This window comes from Saccostrea echinata, unplaced genomic scaffold, assembly GCF_033153115.1.
Source record: "Saccostrea echinata isolate AGI-Se365-2 ecotype Australia unplaced genomic scaffold, CSIRO_AGI_Sech_v1 ptg000030l, whole genome shotgun sequence".
Taxonomy (NCBI): Eukaryota; Metazoa; Mollusca; class Bivalvia; order Ostreida; family Ostreidae; genus Saccostrea; species Saccostrea echinata.
This window is the reverse complement of record NW_026889779.1, coordinates 10283778-10298431: the sequence shown is the minus strand read 5'-3', so window position 1 is coordinate 10298431 and position 14654 is coordinate 10283778. Positions and strand designations below refer to the sequence as shown.

Here is a 14654-nt window from a genome sequence, read left to right as displayed (position 1 = left end):
CCATTGAGCAGTGAGAGATCTTTTTCGTGCCAACAACTACAGCGACACGGGACCTCGGTTTATACGGTCTCATCCGAAGGACCGGTCTCCACGTCCCACAGTGGGATTCGAACCCGCGACGTAAGGATCAACTCCTTACTCCGCGACTCTAGAGCGAACGCTCTAACCACTGCGCCACGCGGGCGACCAATCGCACTGTGTAATAAAGATTCTGTGAAAGTCTCATTGAATTTTATTCAGTGGTATAGGCGGAGTTGCGGATAAGAGATTGGTACTACAAAGCGTAACGGACGGACGTACAGACGGATGCACAGACAGACACCCATATCACTATATACACCCCCCCCCCCACTTTTCAAGCGGGGTGGGGGTTATAACAAGGTACCTTTTTCCCAGTTGAATGTGTTATTTTCTCATGAGTCATTTCCCCCCTAAAGAACGATGGCGCTTTTGATTGGCATTCGGCAGGAATCAGGGCGCACTTGCAAAGTGAAAACTTTATTGAATTGTCAAATTCAATTTTAACATTTCTTTGATGTATTATGTTCTTATGAAATAGGAAAGGAAAATATTCCCTATAGTGTGTTTTGATTTCCTTAAAAATAATCTGAAACATGGCTAGATGAGTCATTTAGTACAAAAATTTACATTTTTAAACACTTTTTTCTAAAAATTTGCTATTTCTGGGTCATCTCTCCACGATTTTAAAAAGGCATTTGTGTGCATTTGCATTCAAAGAAACGAACAAACATTTGTAAGAAATGGAGAGAAGACCCAGAGACTATAAAAAATGAACTTTTTCCAAAAAATACCAATTTATAAATGCGTTGCTTGTTATTTTAAAATTCCATGATGCTTGTGTAGCGATGATAGCTCAATAGTACGCGTTACTAGTCCAGCGCACTAAGGTGTTAAGTTTTTTTTTCGATCCTCGCATGGAGCATTTTATTTTTATTTTATTTTTTATACAAACAATCAAGTTGTTTATCAGTTGAATTTTATTTACTGATTTATAAAAGTTAATTTGCGTTCAGTTGCACGGGGAGCGAAAGCAATTTTTCAAACCTACTGAAACTTCATTTCATATATCATACCCTATTCTTGTAAGGTGTTTATTATTTATATGAAGAGTTACTGTGTTATCGTAAATATTAAGATAAGTAGACTAAAATATTTCAAATTTGCAAGCTATTTCAATTTAAATCTAAACATTTTCCTATGTGCGTAACTTTGTAAGGTCTGTCCACTAATGGGCAGCCGACCAATCGTGGACATTTAAACCATAGATGTTTCGTACACATGATTCCTGCAGATCGCACGCCAAGTACGCCCATCTTCTTTTTAAGACATATGGTAAGATTTGTAATAACTGAAATTGTCATATTCTTCTATTCAGAATGAAATATATGAAGATAACGAACAGTATTCAGGCTCAAAAGTCCATCAAACAATACAAAATAGGAGCAGAGCAAACACGGACCTCCAATCATCAGAGGTGGGATCAGGTGCCATGGAGGAGTGAGCATCCCTGCCGACTGGTTACACCCGCCGTGTTCTCCTTGTCATGATCGGGAAATAACGGAAAAATCCGTCGACAATTCAGTGTGTAAATAATGGCCTAACAATTTGTGAAAACGTCAGTCTGCATTTGACTCAATGATAAATTGTATTTGCTGACAAGGTCATTGTATCGACCATAGAACTTACGAAATGATGACTTTAAACGAGACAGCTGATATTCTTGTTTCATCAACTTGCTTGTCATTAATTTACCTCTTTTTAGAAATTGTACATACGTAGAGCATGCTCTTGCGTATCGAATCAACTGAGAGATATATACCCCGTATGCAGGAGATGAAGGTATATTGCTGCATAAGTAAGGGAAGTTGACGATTGAAAAGTTAAAGTCATCACGTTTATCATAAAGCTTGGTTGTTAGATTACCATTAACGTCTTTTTCAAGTAAAATATCCAAATATGAAACAGATGTGTCAGACTTTGTGGTATCTTTTATCTCAAGCTCACAAGGATATATCGTATCGACATAAGAATGGAAATAGCCATTGCTGATTGACAATACGTCGTCGATATATCTAAATGTCGAGTTGAAGGCCTCAGCAAGTGTTTTCTTCTTTTCACGCACAAGATTTTAGATAAATTCTGCTTCATATGAATACAAAAAAGGTCTGCTAATAACGGGGCGCAATTGGTACCCATGAAAAATAGAAATTTAGTTGATATTAAACACAGCACATGATTTTAATCTATAATGATTTGCCAAAAATTCCCTAAAAGATCGGTAATTTTCACAATTTTACGGCTATTTAAATAATGCTTATAAAATGAATTAGAAAGGTGATAAGTTCTGAGAACATAGAGTAAATGGAATGTATGAACAAAATCCTTTAATTAACATTTGGTGTTAATTGCAAGAGCTATGTCTGCTAAAAAATGCTCTGTAATATCTCTCAAATTTGCCTGATAACCTATGCATTTTGATATATTAAAGTATAGAGAATATTCTATGAATCCTTGACCAAATCCTCTTTTTCCAAAACGTTAATTTCTTTCTTTCTTTATTTTTTTTTTGTATAAGAACGGCACTTTGCCCAAAGGCTTTTATATTAAATTTATTAGGTCATTTCAGTATCTAAGATAATTTTGAAAACAATTTAATCTTGCTGAAACTTCTAGTTTTACGTTTATCTGTGGAATTTTTACACATTTTCCTTACTTTGTCTCTTTTTTTTCTTTCTTTCTTTTTTTTTTTTTAGATCCAGTGAAGATCAATTGAATTACTGAGAAGAAAATAACCAATGGTTTAATTTACATCTATATAATGTATATTATGCTTCACATAAAAAAAAAATTACAGTGTATATCAAAATAATAATTTTATGAATATAGGCAAAATGAAATCTTTGTTCCTTTGCAACAAAAATATATATATATATATATATATATATATATATATATATATATATATATATATATATATATATATATATATATATATATATATATCGGAATCTATTTTTACGCAAGACATTAAGTTGCAAAGGAAGAAGCGTTTTGGGGTTCATAATTCATGTTAACAATGTTATGGACTTTTTTAAAACATATAATCTTTCAGTCAAAGTTGTTTTATGGCTAGAAGTCAAGAAAGATTTAAGGTCAGAAGGTTCAAGGACAATTGTAGGAATTATATGTCTTAAGTAGGTCTACATATTCAATTCAGAGCTGCTAGCAGGCTGAAAAGTATAATTGATTTCCGAGACAATTTCATATCAAATCCGAAAGTAATAATTCGTACAAGTGAATATTTGAGAAACTTTATTCTTATAAAGAAAATACCTTACACATGGAAGATTTTATGCTCGGTCGGTTAAAAGGATCAAAGTCTTGAAATTACGAAAAAGTTACAGATGAATTACATGTAAATGTGTCTTTTTTCATAATATTTTATCTGAGCCAATATTACAGTCTTTTAGAACCGGGTATTAAAAAATGAAAGATAACTCTTAACAATCCAATTAAGACTTACCGTTCCTAATATTAATCACGTGACGTTACAACAAGTCGTGACGTCATAATAGAGACCGTAGTAGCTCGATCGCAAAAGAAAATTGTCGTGGTATTCGAGAAGCCTTTCCCAAAATTCAGATTTTTGATTTTTGGATGCAATAAGAATTTTCTGTACGAAACAGAGGAAGCTTGTGGACGAATGTAAGTAAAGATTAAAATTGTAAGCTTAAGCAAGCACACATCGCTTCACTGTCTAGAAGAGAAAAGAGCAATTTATTTTTGCAGCAATTCAATGTTGCTACTATAAAGATAAACCTATAAACCTGTTATAATATATATGTTTTTTTTAAATTTCATATTCTCTTAAACATTTTTTTTGACAGTTTTAAATGGATCAGAACACGGGTCCATCGTCGGCAGAGTTCCATCTAGGGAACAACAAGGTACATGTATTTGTTGTCCTAATTTTATTGCGAAGTTTATTGTGAAGAGTTTTTTAAACATTTTGTTAAATGAAAGTTAGTAATGTACAAATTATACAATCATGCAGTTATAATGCTTCTTAACTCATACCGAATTACAGTCCATACCCCGTACCTTTCATATCCTCTCATATAGGGTTATAGTTTAATACTCCTGACACTTGGTTGGAGCATTTAAAAGCTTGCTTGCTAAGTGACATCTTCCCATTTGTCATCTCCCCTTCTCAAACTAAAAAAAAACAACATTTTATGCTAATTTTTACTTATTTCAACAAGGTCTTTTTTTTATCATAAACGCAAAGATTTGAAGATGATATTTTTTGCATGGATGTTCTCTGGCATAACACTAAAGATCAGAATTCAGCAGTTTTATTACCTTTTATTCTGTGGTGCATGGTTTTGGGACGTGGATGCTATTGTGAACTATAGCTGATAAAGCTTAATCTTTGAATTAAAAAAAAAGCAGAAAGATTTTCTTTACTTATTGCCGTAGGTTTGGCATGAGGATGAAAATTTTCGTAAGCTTCGGCACGAGTATTATAAATACAATTAAAATCTAGATTCAAATGAATTATTTTCTTTTATAGCTGTTTTTTATTGTTTGCACAGAATGAAGAAAACGAGGTGAATAGTGCTCCTTATCAAAGGAATCAACTGGTGGGCATCCATTGAAAAAAAAATAACATATGAAAATAAAATAAATAAATAAATAAAAATATTGTGCTTTTTTCACATAATATACACTATTCAGAATGTAACATCCATTATCACCATTTAATTACCTTTTATCTTTTATTGAAAGAAATATTTAAAGAAAATTATTAATGATAAAACCAACGATCGGCAAATTTTATTCTGTTGTTGTTTAGAGCAACAAAGCTTCCATGATGATAATGATGGTCGAACACGATGATGTTGACGATGACGATGAAATTCCGAAAGAACTTGACCAGGCCGTATGATTATTAACCCATCAACATATTTATGTTTCGCTATAGATACATGTTTACAATTCTCTTACAAATCGAAAACTGTTCATTAACTCAGTTATTAAATATGTTTCAGACAATATCTAGCATGTGCATGTTGCCTGCAGAGATCGCCTTGAGAGAACAGGTATTATTATTATTATTTTTTTAGTTTCGAACATAGATGTTCTTGGTATATATGTACTCCAGCTTTAAAATTGAATGTTTCAGGCCAGACAACTTTCTGAGCTGAGCATCAAAGATGCACTTGCTGAAGAATTCATTGAATATGAGGTAAATATTAAAGTGTACTGACTTTCACTTTTAACATCTAATCCAAATAAATCTGGACGTCTTTAAGTCTTTAAAATATTTTTCTATATCGCATATGCAAATGTGAGAAATGAAAAATATCAGCTCTACCAGTTAAAAATATTGGCCATTATGATTATGATAAATATCACTGAAGATAATTCAACTTCATTTACAGACCAGGAGAATGTCGCTGATCGCCATTCATTCAGCCTTTTCAGGTGCAGTAACATACCTGTATGTGTTTGGTTTACTGAATGTTGATTTATATATACATGTATAATTTTTTTTATTTCAGCCCAACTTCCTCAGAAGATTTATTTCTTGTTGTTTTTCATGCATAGGTAGAAGGAGCCGTTAATGTTTTACTCGTATTCTTAGCTGGTGTTTTGAAATAAAAGATTTTAACCAAAATATTTTTCTCTTAATGACTCGTGTTCTTTTTTTAAAAGACCTCCCCCGTAGTGAGAACCCCCCCCCCCCTCTCATCGGAAGACAAGCAGGCCTTCTCCCAGGAGGGAGGAGTGGTTATACAGTAAAATACGGTTATAGCGAACACTTTTATAATGAATTCATGTTTAAAGTGAAGTAATATTCATTCCCCTTGCTTTTGAAAAGTTTTGCAAACTGAGCAGATATTACGTTTTAATATAACAAATTAAAATTGTTGGTCCCTGGCACTTCGCTATAAGAGTGTTTTACTGTATATAGTGACTTTTTCACGTAACCACTAACCAACAGTGTTGAGGCTTCCCAGAAGGATGGCTAGAAGCCAGACTTTCGGGGAGATGGCTCACTGTATAGCTAGTCTTCTGGGGAGAATGCCTAATGTATAGCCATACAGCCTTCAGAGTAGAAGAATCCATGTACAGCTAGGTCTCGCTTTGGGGAAGTATCATAACGTAGCACCGGTATTTCAATTGAAGAGGCAGGGCGCTGGCTTCGTAATCGGGAGGTCCGTGTTCGATTATCATTTCCGGCGCCGCGTCAAACCTAAGAGTATATATAACATAGGTTGCGGTTGTTCCTTCCCCAAGCGCCTGGTATTAGAAGTGGACGTCGCTGGTCTATCGGATATGGTCTTAAAAACGTAGATCCCCTGTCATGTTAGGCGTTGACCTGATAAAGAACTCTCACTGCTCAATGGCCGTAAATGCAGAATACATGTATAGGTCTAAATTTGAAGCCCTTTACCGGTATTAGGTGACGTCTCAAATGAATGAAAAATTCTCGCAATGGACGTAAGACAACAATTTATCAATCAGTCAATCAATTGAAAGGCAGGCCCTCAGAAATAACCGATGTTTAAAACTTAAGTTCTTGGGTAAGCATTCTTGCCTTCGGGCCGGGAAAAATGACTATTGTACCCAGTGCCATGTTTAACAAAATAGTCTGTTTCCCACTTCCGACCATCCTCGCAAGCCAGGGGTCCTGAGTCAACACGTTGCCGTTGGACCCCTGGCATATTTCATTCAATATTCGTGGGCTTGCTTCTCTCATTGAGAAGCACCAATCAAATTAAAGCTTTCAAAAATAGTTAGATAAGGATTCACATTGACACCTCAAATGCACGTGTTACAAGTTGTTTATCATAGAATGGCTTAATGTGATTGGTTGAGAGATAAGAAAAACAATTAAGATTTGTAATTTTTCCGAAAGATGTCGCTACAGTCAGCCCACAAATATTGAATGAAATATGCCAGGGGTCCAACGGCAACGTGTTGACTCGGGACCCCTGGCTTGCGAGGATGACTTCCGACCGAAAAAGTCCGACTCCAAAAATTTTTAAAACCTCAAGGAAACAATTTTTTTTAAATATATGTTTTATACTTTAAAGTTTTATTTGAAAAAAAAAAAATCTCTACCTTACCTATATCTACCCATTTTTTTTTGGGGGGGGGGGGGGGTTATCTTGAGTCGGGAAAGGACATGCCTTTTTCTTTCTTTTTTTCTCTTTTTTTTTTTTTTTTTTTTTTTTAGATGACCCCGTCACTAATATAAGCATGATAACATGGCACAGCTGAACTGTTATCTGTCGAATTAACAGAAATTTATATGTTCTTGTCTTTTTTTTTAATCACAGCTTTTTGTATTTGAAAAAAAAATATGACAGTATGCGGTAAAAAATAATTCTACATTAATGATTATAAAGCGACGAGAAACAAGACAAGCTTAACTACCTGTTTATTAAATGTGAAAAACAAATTTTCGCACGTTTACACAAGACTGCAGTTTTACTAACCATTATTGAATTCAATTGTTTGTCATTCTTTCATGAAGGTCATAATGTCGATAACGCTGTGACCTTGAAGAATCATATCCACCGCCTCATTTGAGACCGTAATTCGCTTCGGGATATATTTAGAGAGACCCGCTTCCTTTACAACGGTCTGGTAAAACGGTGCTGTGGCAACACCACAGGCTCTGCATTTAGAACTGACAGAAACCACAAGCTGAACTTTGGAATTAGGGTCTGCCGAGAAAATGTAATCCAAAGGGATTGGTGCCAAGTTAGTAGACATTCTCAATCCTTCATAAATTGTCTGACTCTTCTCTTCACCTTCAACTTCCGAAACAATAATTTTGATCTCTGGGCCTTGTTCTGACTTGTGGGAATTGTTCATGTGGTGATACTGGTAGAAATTGACATCAAGTGATTTACTCGGAAAAGGCAGGAGTTTGATTTGACACAACTTGACGGGGAACCTAGTTTTTAACAAAATTTTCTGCTTACAAACAAGACCCGCAGTTCTTTGTCCCAGTACCCCATATAAATTTTGAACCTTGACTTCGGTTGGAGCATTTTCAAACCTAGCACCTTTCTGAAATTTTTCGGCACCTCCTTCGAATTTATGTAGCGTGAAATATTTGTATAAATCTAACTGTTCTGTTTCATTTAAGACTTCCGTAGCAACAAGCAGATTAGAAAAGGTTTCTAGGGAAAGTAAAGGTACTCTAAGCAAGTAAAGATTGTCTCCAAGAGATTTTCTCATGTTTTCTCCAGTAGGTTCCAGTTCTCTACGCTTGCATTCTTCCTCTGCCCATCGAAGGGTAGCTTTGACAAGATTTTCTTCCGAGGTACAGAATTTCCCATTCTTAAGAACTTCTCGCAAGTTATCCTTGCTTAGAGACAGAAAGCCATCTGACTGCAAGCACTCTGTGGTGTTGAACTCTATGAATCTTAGCACGTTTGTTTCAAGTTCTTTCAGATCAAACAGCTTGGCTTGACTAAATATAACACAGGCATTGTCACTATCGACCGCAGCTTCTAGGAAAGACTGGCATTGATTTACCAAGGCGGGGATCTGGTATTTCTGTGCAGCATGTAAAGTCGGAATAACTGTGTCCCCTTCAAGCTTTATTTTATCTGTGTAGATGAACCTGAAATAGATAAGATATATATGTACGGTGTAGACTACTTTAACTGTACCTGTTCATTATTTTAGTAACGAAAAACGCCAAGTTGGCTTTAAAAAACAAACAAACAAAATATTTGATGGATCTAAAAGAAAACAAAAAAAAAATATTTGTAAGAATGTACCTTTGATTTATTTTGATTTGTATTCTTTGTAGACTAGAACCTTACAGGATATTACCAATAGTGTCATGACAAATGTTTAAAAATACCTCAGCAGAGTTCTGAAAATGTCGTAGGAGATGTCCTCGATATTTACAACTTGGCCCACTTCCTGGAGAGTACCGTAAAACATGGCTTTAAAAACTGGACTTCGAATAGCAAGGATCAGTTTATGTGCTCTTAGGACAGATTTCTCCTCCGATGACTCGTTCGGAAACTTGAAGGAGATGTCTGATATTTCGCCGTTGTTAAACATTGCTCTAAGGGATTCGGTCACTGTCCCGGGTTCTCTTCCAACTGACTGTTCCATGCTGTCACTAGTAGACACACTGCTTGTACTCTCACTCTCCATTTTTCTCGATTTAAAGAAATTTTTCCACTTTGTAAAATAGCCTGATCAACATATTCTGATTATCATTATGACGCATCCTCTCGCATGTAATGAATTTGTAACAACCGCAAATGTTTTGGGATCTCGATCTCGATTCACACGAACGTGTGTTATCTACAGAATATAGAAATATTTCATTGAAAGACCAGTTTTTATAAATGTTTATTTTGAGCTCAATTTTAGCCCAGTTGCTATGATTTTTTTCCCACTAGATTATGCAGTTTAAGTTTTCTTTTCGTAGGCATAGGCGTCGGAAGTTGGGGGGGGGGGGGCTTAGCTCCTTTTTTTGCAAAGATAGACATAATATAAAGGCATTGAAAACTGGGGCTTAGTCCCCAAACTTTCTTTTTTGTTGGTTTAGCCGCCCAATTTCAATTAGCCCCCCCCCTTTCAATTTGCTTCCGACGCCTATAATAGGATGCTATAGGCAAAATGTTACACTGATCATCAAGAAAAAAAATGAAGAAATCATCAAGGGAAATTTTCTAACCCCTTTATTATAATGATTTCTTGACAATTTTGTGCCATAAAATTTGTATTTTGTACTTGACCTTTGATATCACCAAAACGCCTACTGGTAAAATTATTTTGAAATTGCGTGAAAAAACTGGAGCAAAAGAAAAATCCGCATTCAACGATGTTATTTATTCATTATAATTTAATTCTGGTTATAAGGCGGTATTTGATTGGGAAAAAAAATTCTTTATATCGTATAAATTGGGTTGCCTACGTCACACAATGACTTACGTCAAAAACGTATCTATCCGCCTGACGTATACATTTAAATTTTGTACAATTGGAAGTCATTTTTTAAGGGCAATAATTCTTTTTTCTTACACTAAATGAATGAAAATTAAATTATAAGGAATGAAATTAATAGCTACTCAATTCATACGTTTTAAAGTGGGTTAGAACAGTTTACGCTTTTTTATAAACCGCTGCGTTAAAATTTCGGGGAAAATATCGTTACGGAAGTTAATTTCCAGCAATAAAAGTTTAAAATTCTCGGCAATAGTTAAAATTAACGTTTGTTTTAAGCTGTTAATCAAAAGTATGAAACATTTCGCTCCCAAAATAATAAAATATTTGATACCTTTAATGCAAAAACATTCCCGAATTACCATTACGGAAGTTAAATTTTTAAGGGAGACAACCGTTTTTGTCCAATTTATTTTGTTATTTCGAAAATGTAATGGTCTAAAATTGCTGACTGATATTAGATTCCATGGCCGCTTTTAGATAAGTTTCAGTTCTTTTTGAAATCTGCATTCTGTGCGTGCAATTTAAAACAAACTCGTTACGGAAGTTAATTGATTTTCAGCGACATGCTATGATGATCCATGCATTTCTTTGCGAGAAGTGGTTTGTTTTCTTTTTATATAGAGAAAAACTTTTTTTTAACATTCCTTGCAATCTATTTAGAACGCTTTTACGGCTGAAAATTTCATCTTGAAATTTGTAAATGAATGATGAGACATTAAGATTTTCAGTGGAATACGTTTTTAAACAAATATATTGCGGTCATATCAAAACTTTAACTGCACATATATCGGTAAATATTTGCAAAACCATGTGTGTACGTTAAGTTTTAAAATTGAAATAGGTCTTTTAAGTAATAGTTATTGTATATTTATTATGGTGTATCCTGATTTATTTGGACAAAGGGCGGTGACGAGTGCGAAGCAGGAGTCTCCGCCCCTTCGTCCAAATAAATCAGGATACACCATAATAAATATTCAGTAACTTTCTTGTATCATGGCCAAGCAAAACGTCAATAATTGTTATGTCCCAAATTTTCAAGCATGATTTTTAATTACACCAATAAAAAATATACTTTTTGTCAGGTGACCGCACGGATAATCTCTCCTTCCCACCAGAATTTTTTAATTCGCACAATTTATGTGTGTGTTCATGAGAAAGGACGTCGAATTGCACCTCTCCAACTTAACATAAAAACGGATTGTTAACGAAATTCATAAGAAAACCTTTGAATATCAAGGATGGAAAATTCTGATGTTAATCGAAAATCAAGAAAAAAAGATACCCGTTATCATTTGACATACTCGAGAGCTGTGGCATGAACAAAACGCTTTGTTAACAACTCTTCATCTAAGGATGCAGTGCAGCTGAACTTTATTCTAGTTGAGCAAAGAATACAGCAAAGATGGTAAATCCTGCTAAAAGGCTCCATTACAATAGGTGTGATATTTTAAGATATTCATTTGTGGAATTCATGTCAAGAACTTGGTTTCTCGATGCGGTGGATCGAATATTTGCAGAGTTCCGTAAAAAACATTTCGTATTTTGTGATACACATGCACTGTAATTTATGTGAAAGACCTTTATTTCACTGGCAGAAATTTGTCTTTGTATATAAGCCCATTTAATTCTGTAATTCTTTAATATACATGTAATTTAAAATGTTGAAATCGCCTTGATGTTCAATAATTTATTTACATGGCACAGTGTTTGCTGGCTCCGCCCATCGGTGTATCTCCAGTTATTGTACACTTGACTTCAAAGGAAAAACACCACAGCCATGATACAACTACAGCTAAGATATTACAACGGTGAATTTGCAAGCGACATATAAAATTCTTAATTGGGCATGTTTTTGTAGAATGATTGTTCTATGTATTTTTTGTATGACATATTTTAATATCCATGCAAGGAAAGGAATCAGTAAGTTGTAAGAACTATAGATTAAATGTTATCCCCTCGCAACGAAGCTGAAGGGGGTAAACATGTAGTAAGAGTTTAATGACTGACAGAAAACTGAATTCAACGTTTTCGTAAAGACCCTTCTCCCCCTTCGAATTCAACTAAATGTGGTGAATATTGATTCAAATCTGGTTATCAAATACATGTATTATTATTTATAATCTTGATTATAACTTGTATTTCTATTTCTGAGTTGTTGTATACACGAAATAATACATTTCTTAGAGGACATAAAATTCGTGGGTTTCCTTCATACCGAGAAAACAACGAAAATTAAACCCTCATGAAAGTTAGTGTTTTCACAGTATTTTATAATCTTGATTATAACTTATCTTTCTTTGGTGAATTGAAAAAAAAAAATACAAATACACAAGGTATCATGTATAATATGCACTGGGGGGGGGGGGGGTATTAAGTTCTCTGGGTCTTCTCTTCATTTTTTACACAAATTTTTGCTCGTTTCTTTGAACTAAATGAATTAAAATGCACACAAATAACGTTTTCGTGGAGAGATATCGAGGACCCACAGATAGTAAATGTTTAGATAAAAGAGTTTAAAAAAATGTAACATTTTGTACCAAATGAATGACTTATGTAGCCATATTTTCAAGTTATCTTTTAGTAGAAGTAGATCAAAACATAATATCGGGAAAATATTTCCCTTTCCTTTTTTCACCAATAAATAAAAAAAGTGCACCCAGATTCCCGTCGAATGCCAATCAAATGCGCCCTGGTTCTTTTTGATGTGAGAAAAATCCATATTAATTTCTGATATTTAACTTTCAGAAAGAAAAGAGGAGGGGGGTAATTCTGATATAATTTTTTTTATAGTTTAGAGATTGCCCCTCTATACTATAAGATACGGGTCTATATTTACTAGTGTACATGTATATATTTATATACCGTATATAGAGGGGTTAAAAGTATAAAGCCTGATAGATGTATGGTTCGCCAAAGGAACATAAACTCAAATAACATTGAGATATCCCTAATTATTTGGGGATATCATTAATTCTATTATTGTGTGCAATAAATCAATTATGAGTCTCATCAATTCAATTGATGTGCACATCAGTTGAAATAATGAAAGTATTAATGATTTGATTCAATTCAATTAAATTAATTGCTCTCGTCAATTCTAAAAATTAATTTAGACCTTTGCCTTGATGATTTGTTGATCTCTGTATTGCAACTGAAGACCTCCTTAATTATTTTACAACGATTCTGGAATTAAACATCGCATCAACTCTTTAAAGGAGAGCAACGGTTCAAGTAAAGAGATCATTATTTAAATTATGGATATATTATATTGAAGATAACTTCAGTTATTTGACATAATATTAAATTGGCGCGCCATATGCATATATGCTGGTAATTCATGAATTTTGGATAAGTTATCGTATTAAAAAATTTCAGAAGGGGTTGGGTGGGAGTTGGGGGTAATTGAAAGCTAAATTAAATAAAAGATTTATACAAGAATTTTTATAATTTATAACAGTTTTTAATGGTCAGGTAGTTTTAAATAGATAAATAAAAAGACCAAAATATGTTATCTTTATACATTAAATGTTCTTCAAAAAACAAAAAGAGGCCAAGTAGGGAATGAGAGAGGGATGAAATTTGTTTTCTAATAGTGTTCAAGTTTTATTGTATGTTTAGTCAGAATTGTCATAGTGACAAAATGGGGGCAAGTACAGGCAAGTAAATAAATCTACTTAAGATTTGTTACCGAGTACTAGACTAATTACTTTGTCGATTCCTGATCATCCCTTTTCTCTTGCTTTGGGACAGAATAACTTCATCTATCAGTTTATCTTGATTTATTTTATACTTGTGTAAATTCTTTACAATGTTGTATTATACTCAGGTGACCGTTAAGGCTCTTGGGCCTCTTGTTTTCAATCTTGCGACATACAAGAGCGAGAAAATGAAGGCAAGATAATTTAAAAGTAAAATTAGCATCACTCTCACATTGTCGACCTCAGTCTCTTCAATTGGTGCCCTCACTTCCACACATTCTCCCTCCATCATTTTGTTGTCTTCACTGTTGACATTGTCGTCCTTACATTTTATCTCTGCTTCATGTGGTGGCTTCTTGCTCAGTGGACAATATGATGTTTTTCCAAGTTTGAATATTATCTTAGCAATACTCTTGCCATCAAGCTCCTGTCCAAGGAAACATGATAATTTATTAACAAGGGCATATCCAGAATTTCCGCACAGAGATGGGGTTGGATGAGGGGTTCAACCACTGGGACCAAAAGTGCTCTACATGTACCTGTTCACTATCAAACAAAGTGTTTCATAGAGCCTGTTCGTGCAAGCAACAGTTGTGTTTCATGGGTTGTTCAAAATGTATTACCCTTTACCTCTTTGTGTATGGGTTATGCATAAGAAGGGGGTACCCCTTCGTTCTTGTCAATAAATATAAAGCAAGTTATACATTAGTCTCGTATTATCATTATATAAACCAAATTCACTCTCTAAAGATATTTCAAAATTTCCCTTTAACACCTCCCCATTTTGAACGATCTATGTTTCCAGCACGCTAATTTTTTCACATACATACATAAACTTGAAGAATATTTTCATCAAGTGTCTTCATCTCATGGTCATCACAATTAAAAATAAATCTCCAACCGTCAAAATAAGCCTACAACTCAAGGAGACAACCAACA

General features: G+C 34.2%; 2 protein-coding genes across 2 annotated transcripts; one reads left to right on the top strand and one right to left on the bottom strand.

The window, feature by feature from the left end:
- Positions 1-3659: 3659 nt before the first annotated feature.
- On the top strand, positions 3660-6123 carry LOC133196792 (uncharacterized). Its single transcript, XM_061332651.1, has 8 exons — positions 3660-3726; positions 3909-3968; positions 4617-4664; positions 4877-4963; positions 5073-5123; positions 5207-5269; positions 5466-5535; positions 6029-6123. The coding sequence occupies exons 2-8, from the start codon at positions 3915-3917 to the stop codon at positions 6121-6123; spliced, it is 468 nt and encodes a 155-aa protein (XP_061188635.1). The 5' UTR covers positions 3660-3726; positions 3909-3914.
- A 1331-nt stretch (positions 6124-7454) lies between these two features.
- Positions 7455-9297, bottom strand: LOC133196317 (BTB/POZ domain-containing protein 6-B-like). Its single transcript, XM_061332226.1, has 2 exons — positions 8915-9297; positions 7455-8668 (listed from the first exon to the last, which is right to left on the bottom strand). The coding sequence occupies exons 1-2, from the start codon at positions 9214-9216 to the stop codon at positions 7552-7554; spliced, it is 1419 nt and encodes a 472-aa protein (XP_061188210.1). The 5' UTR covers positions 9217-9297; the 3' UTR covers positions 7455-7551.
- Positions 9298-14654: the final 5357 nt, after the last annotated feature.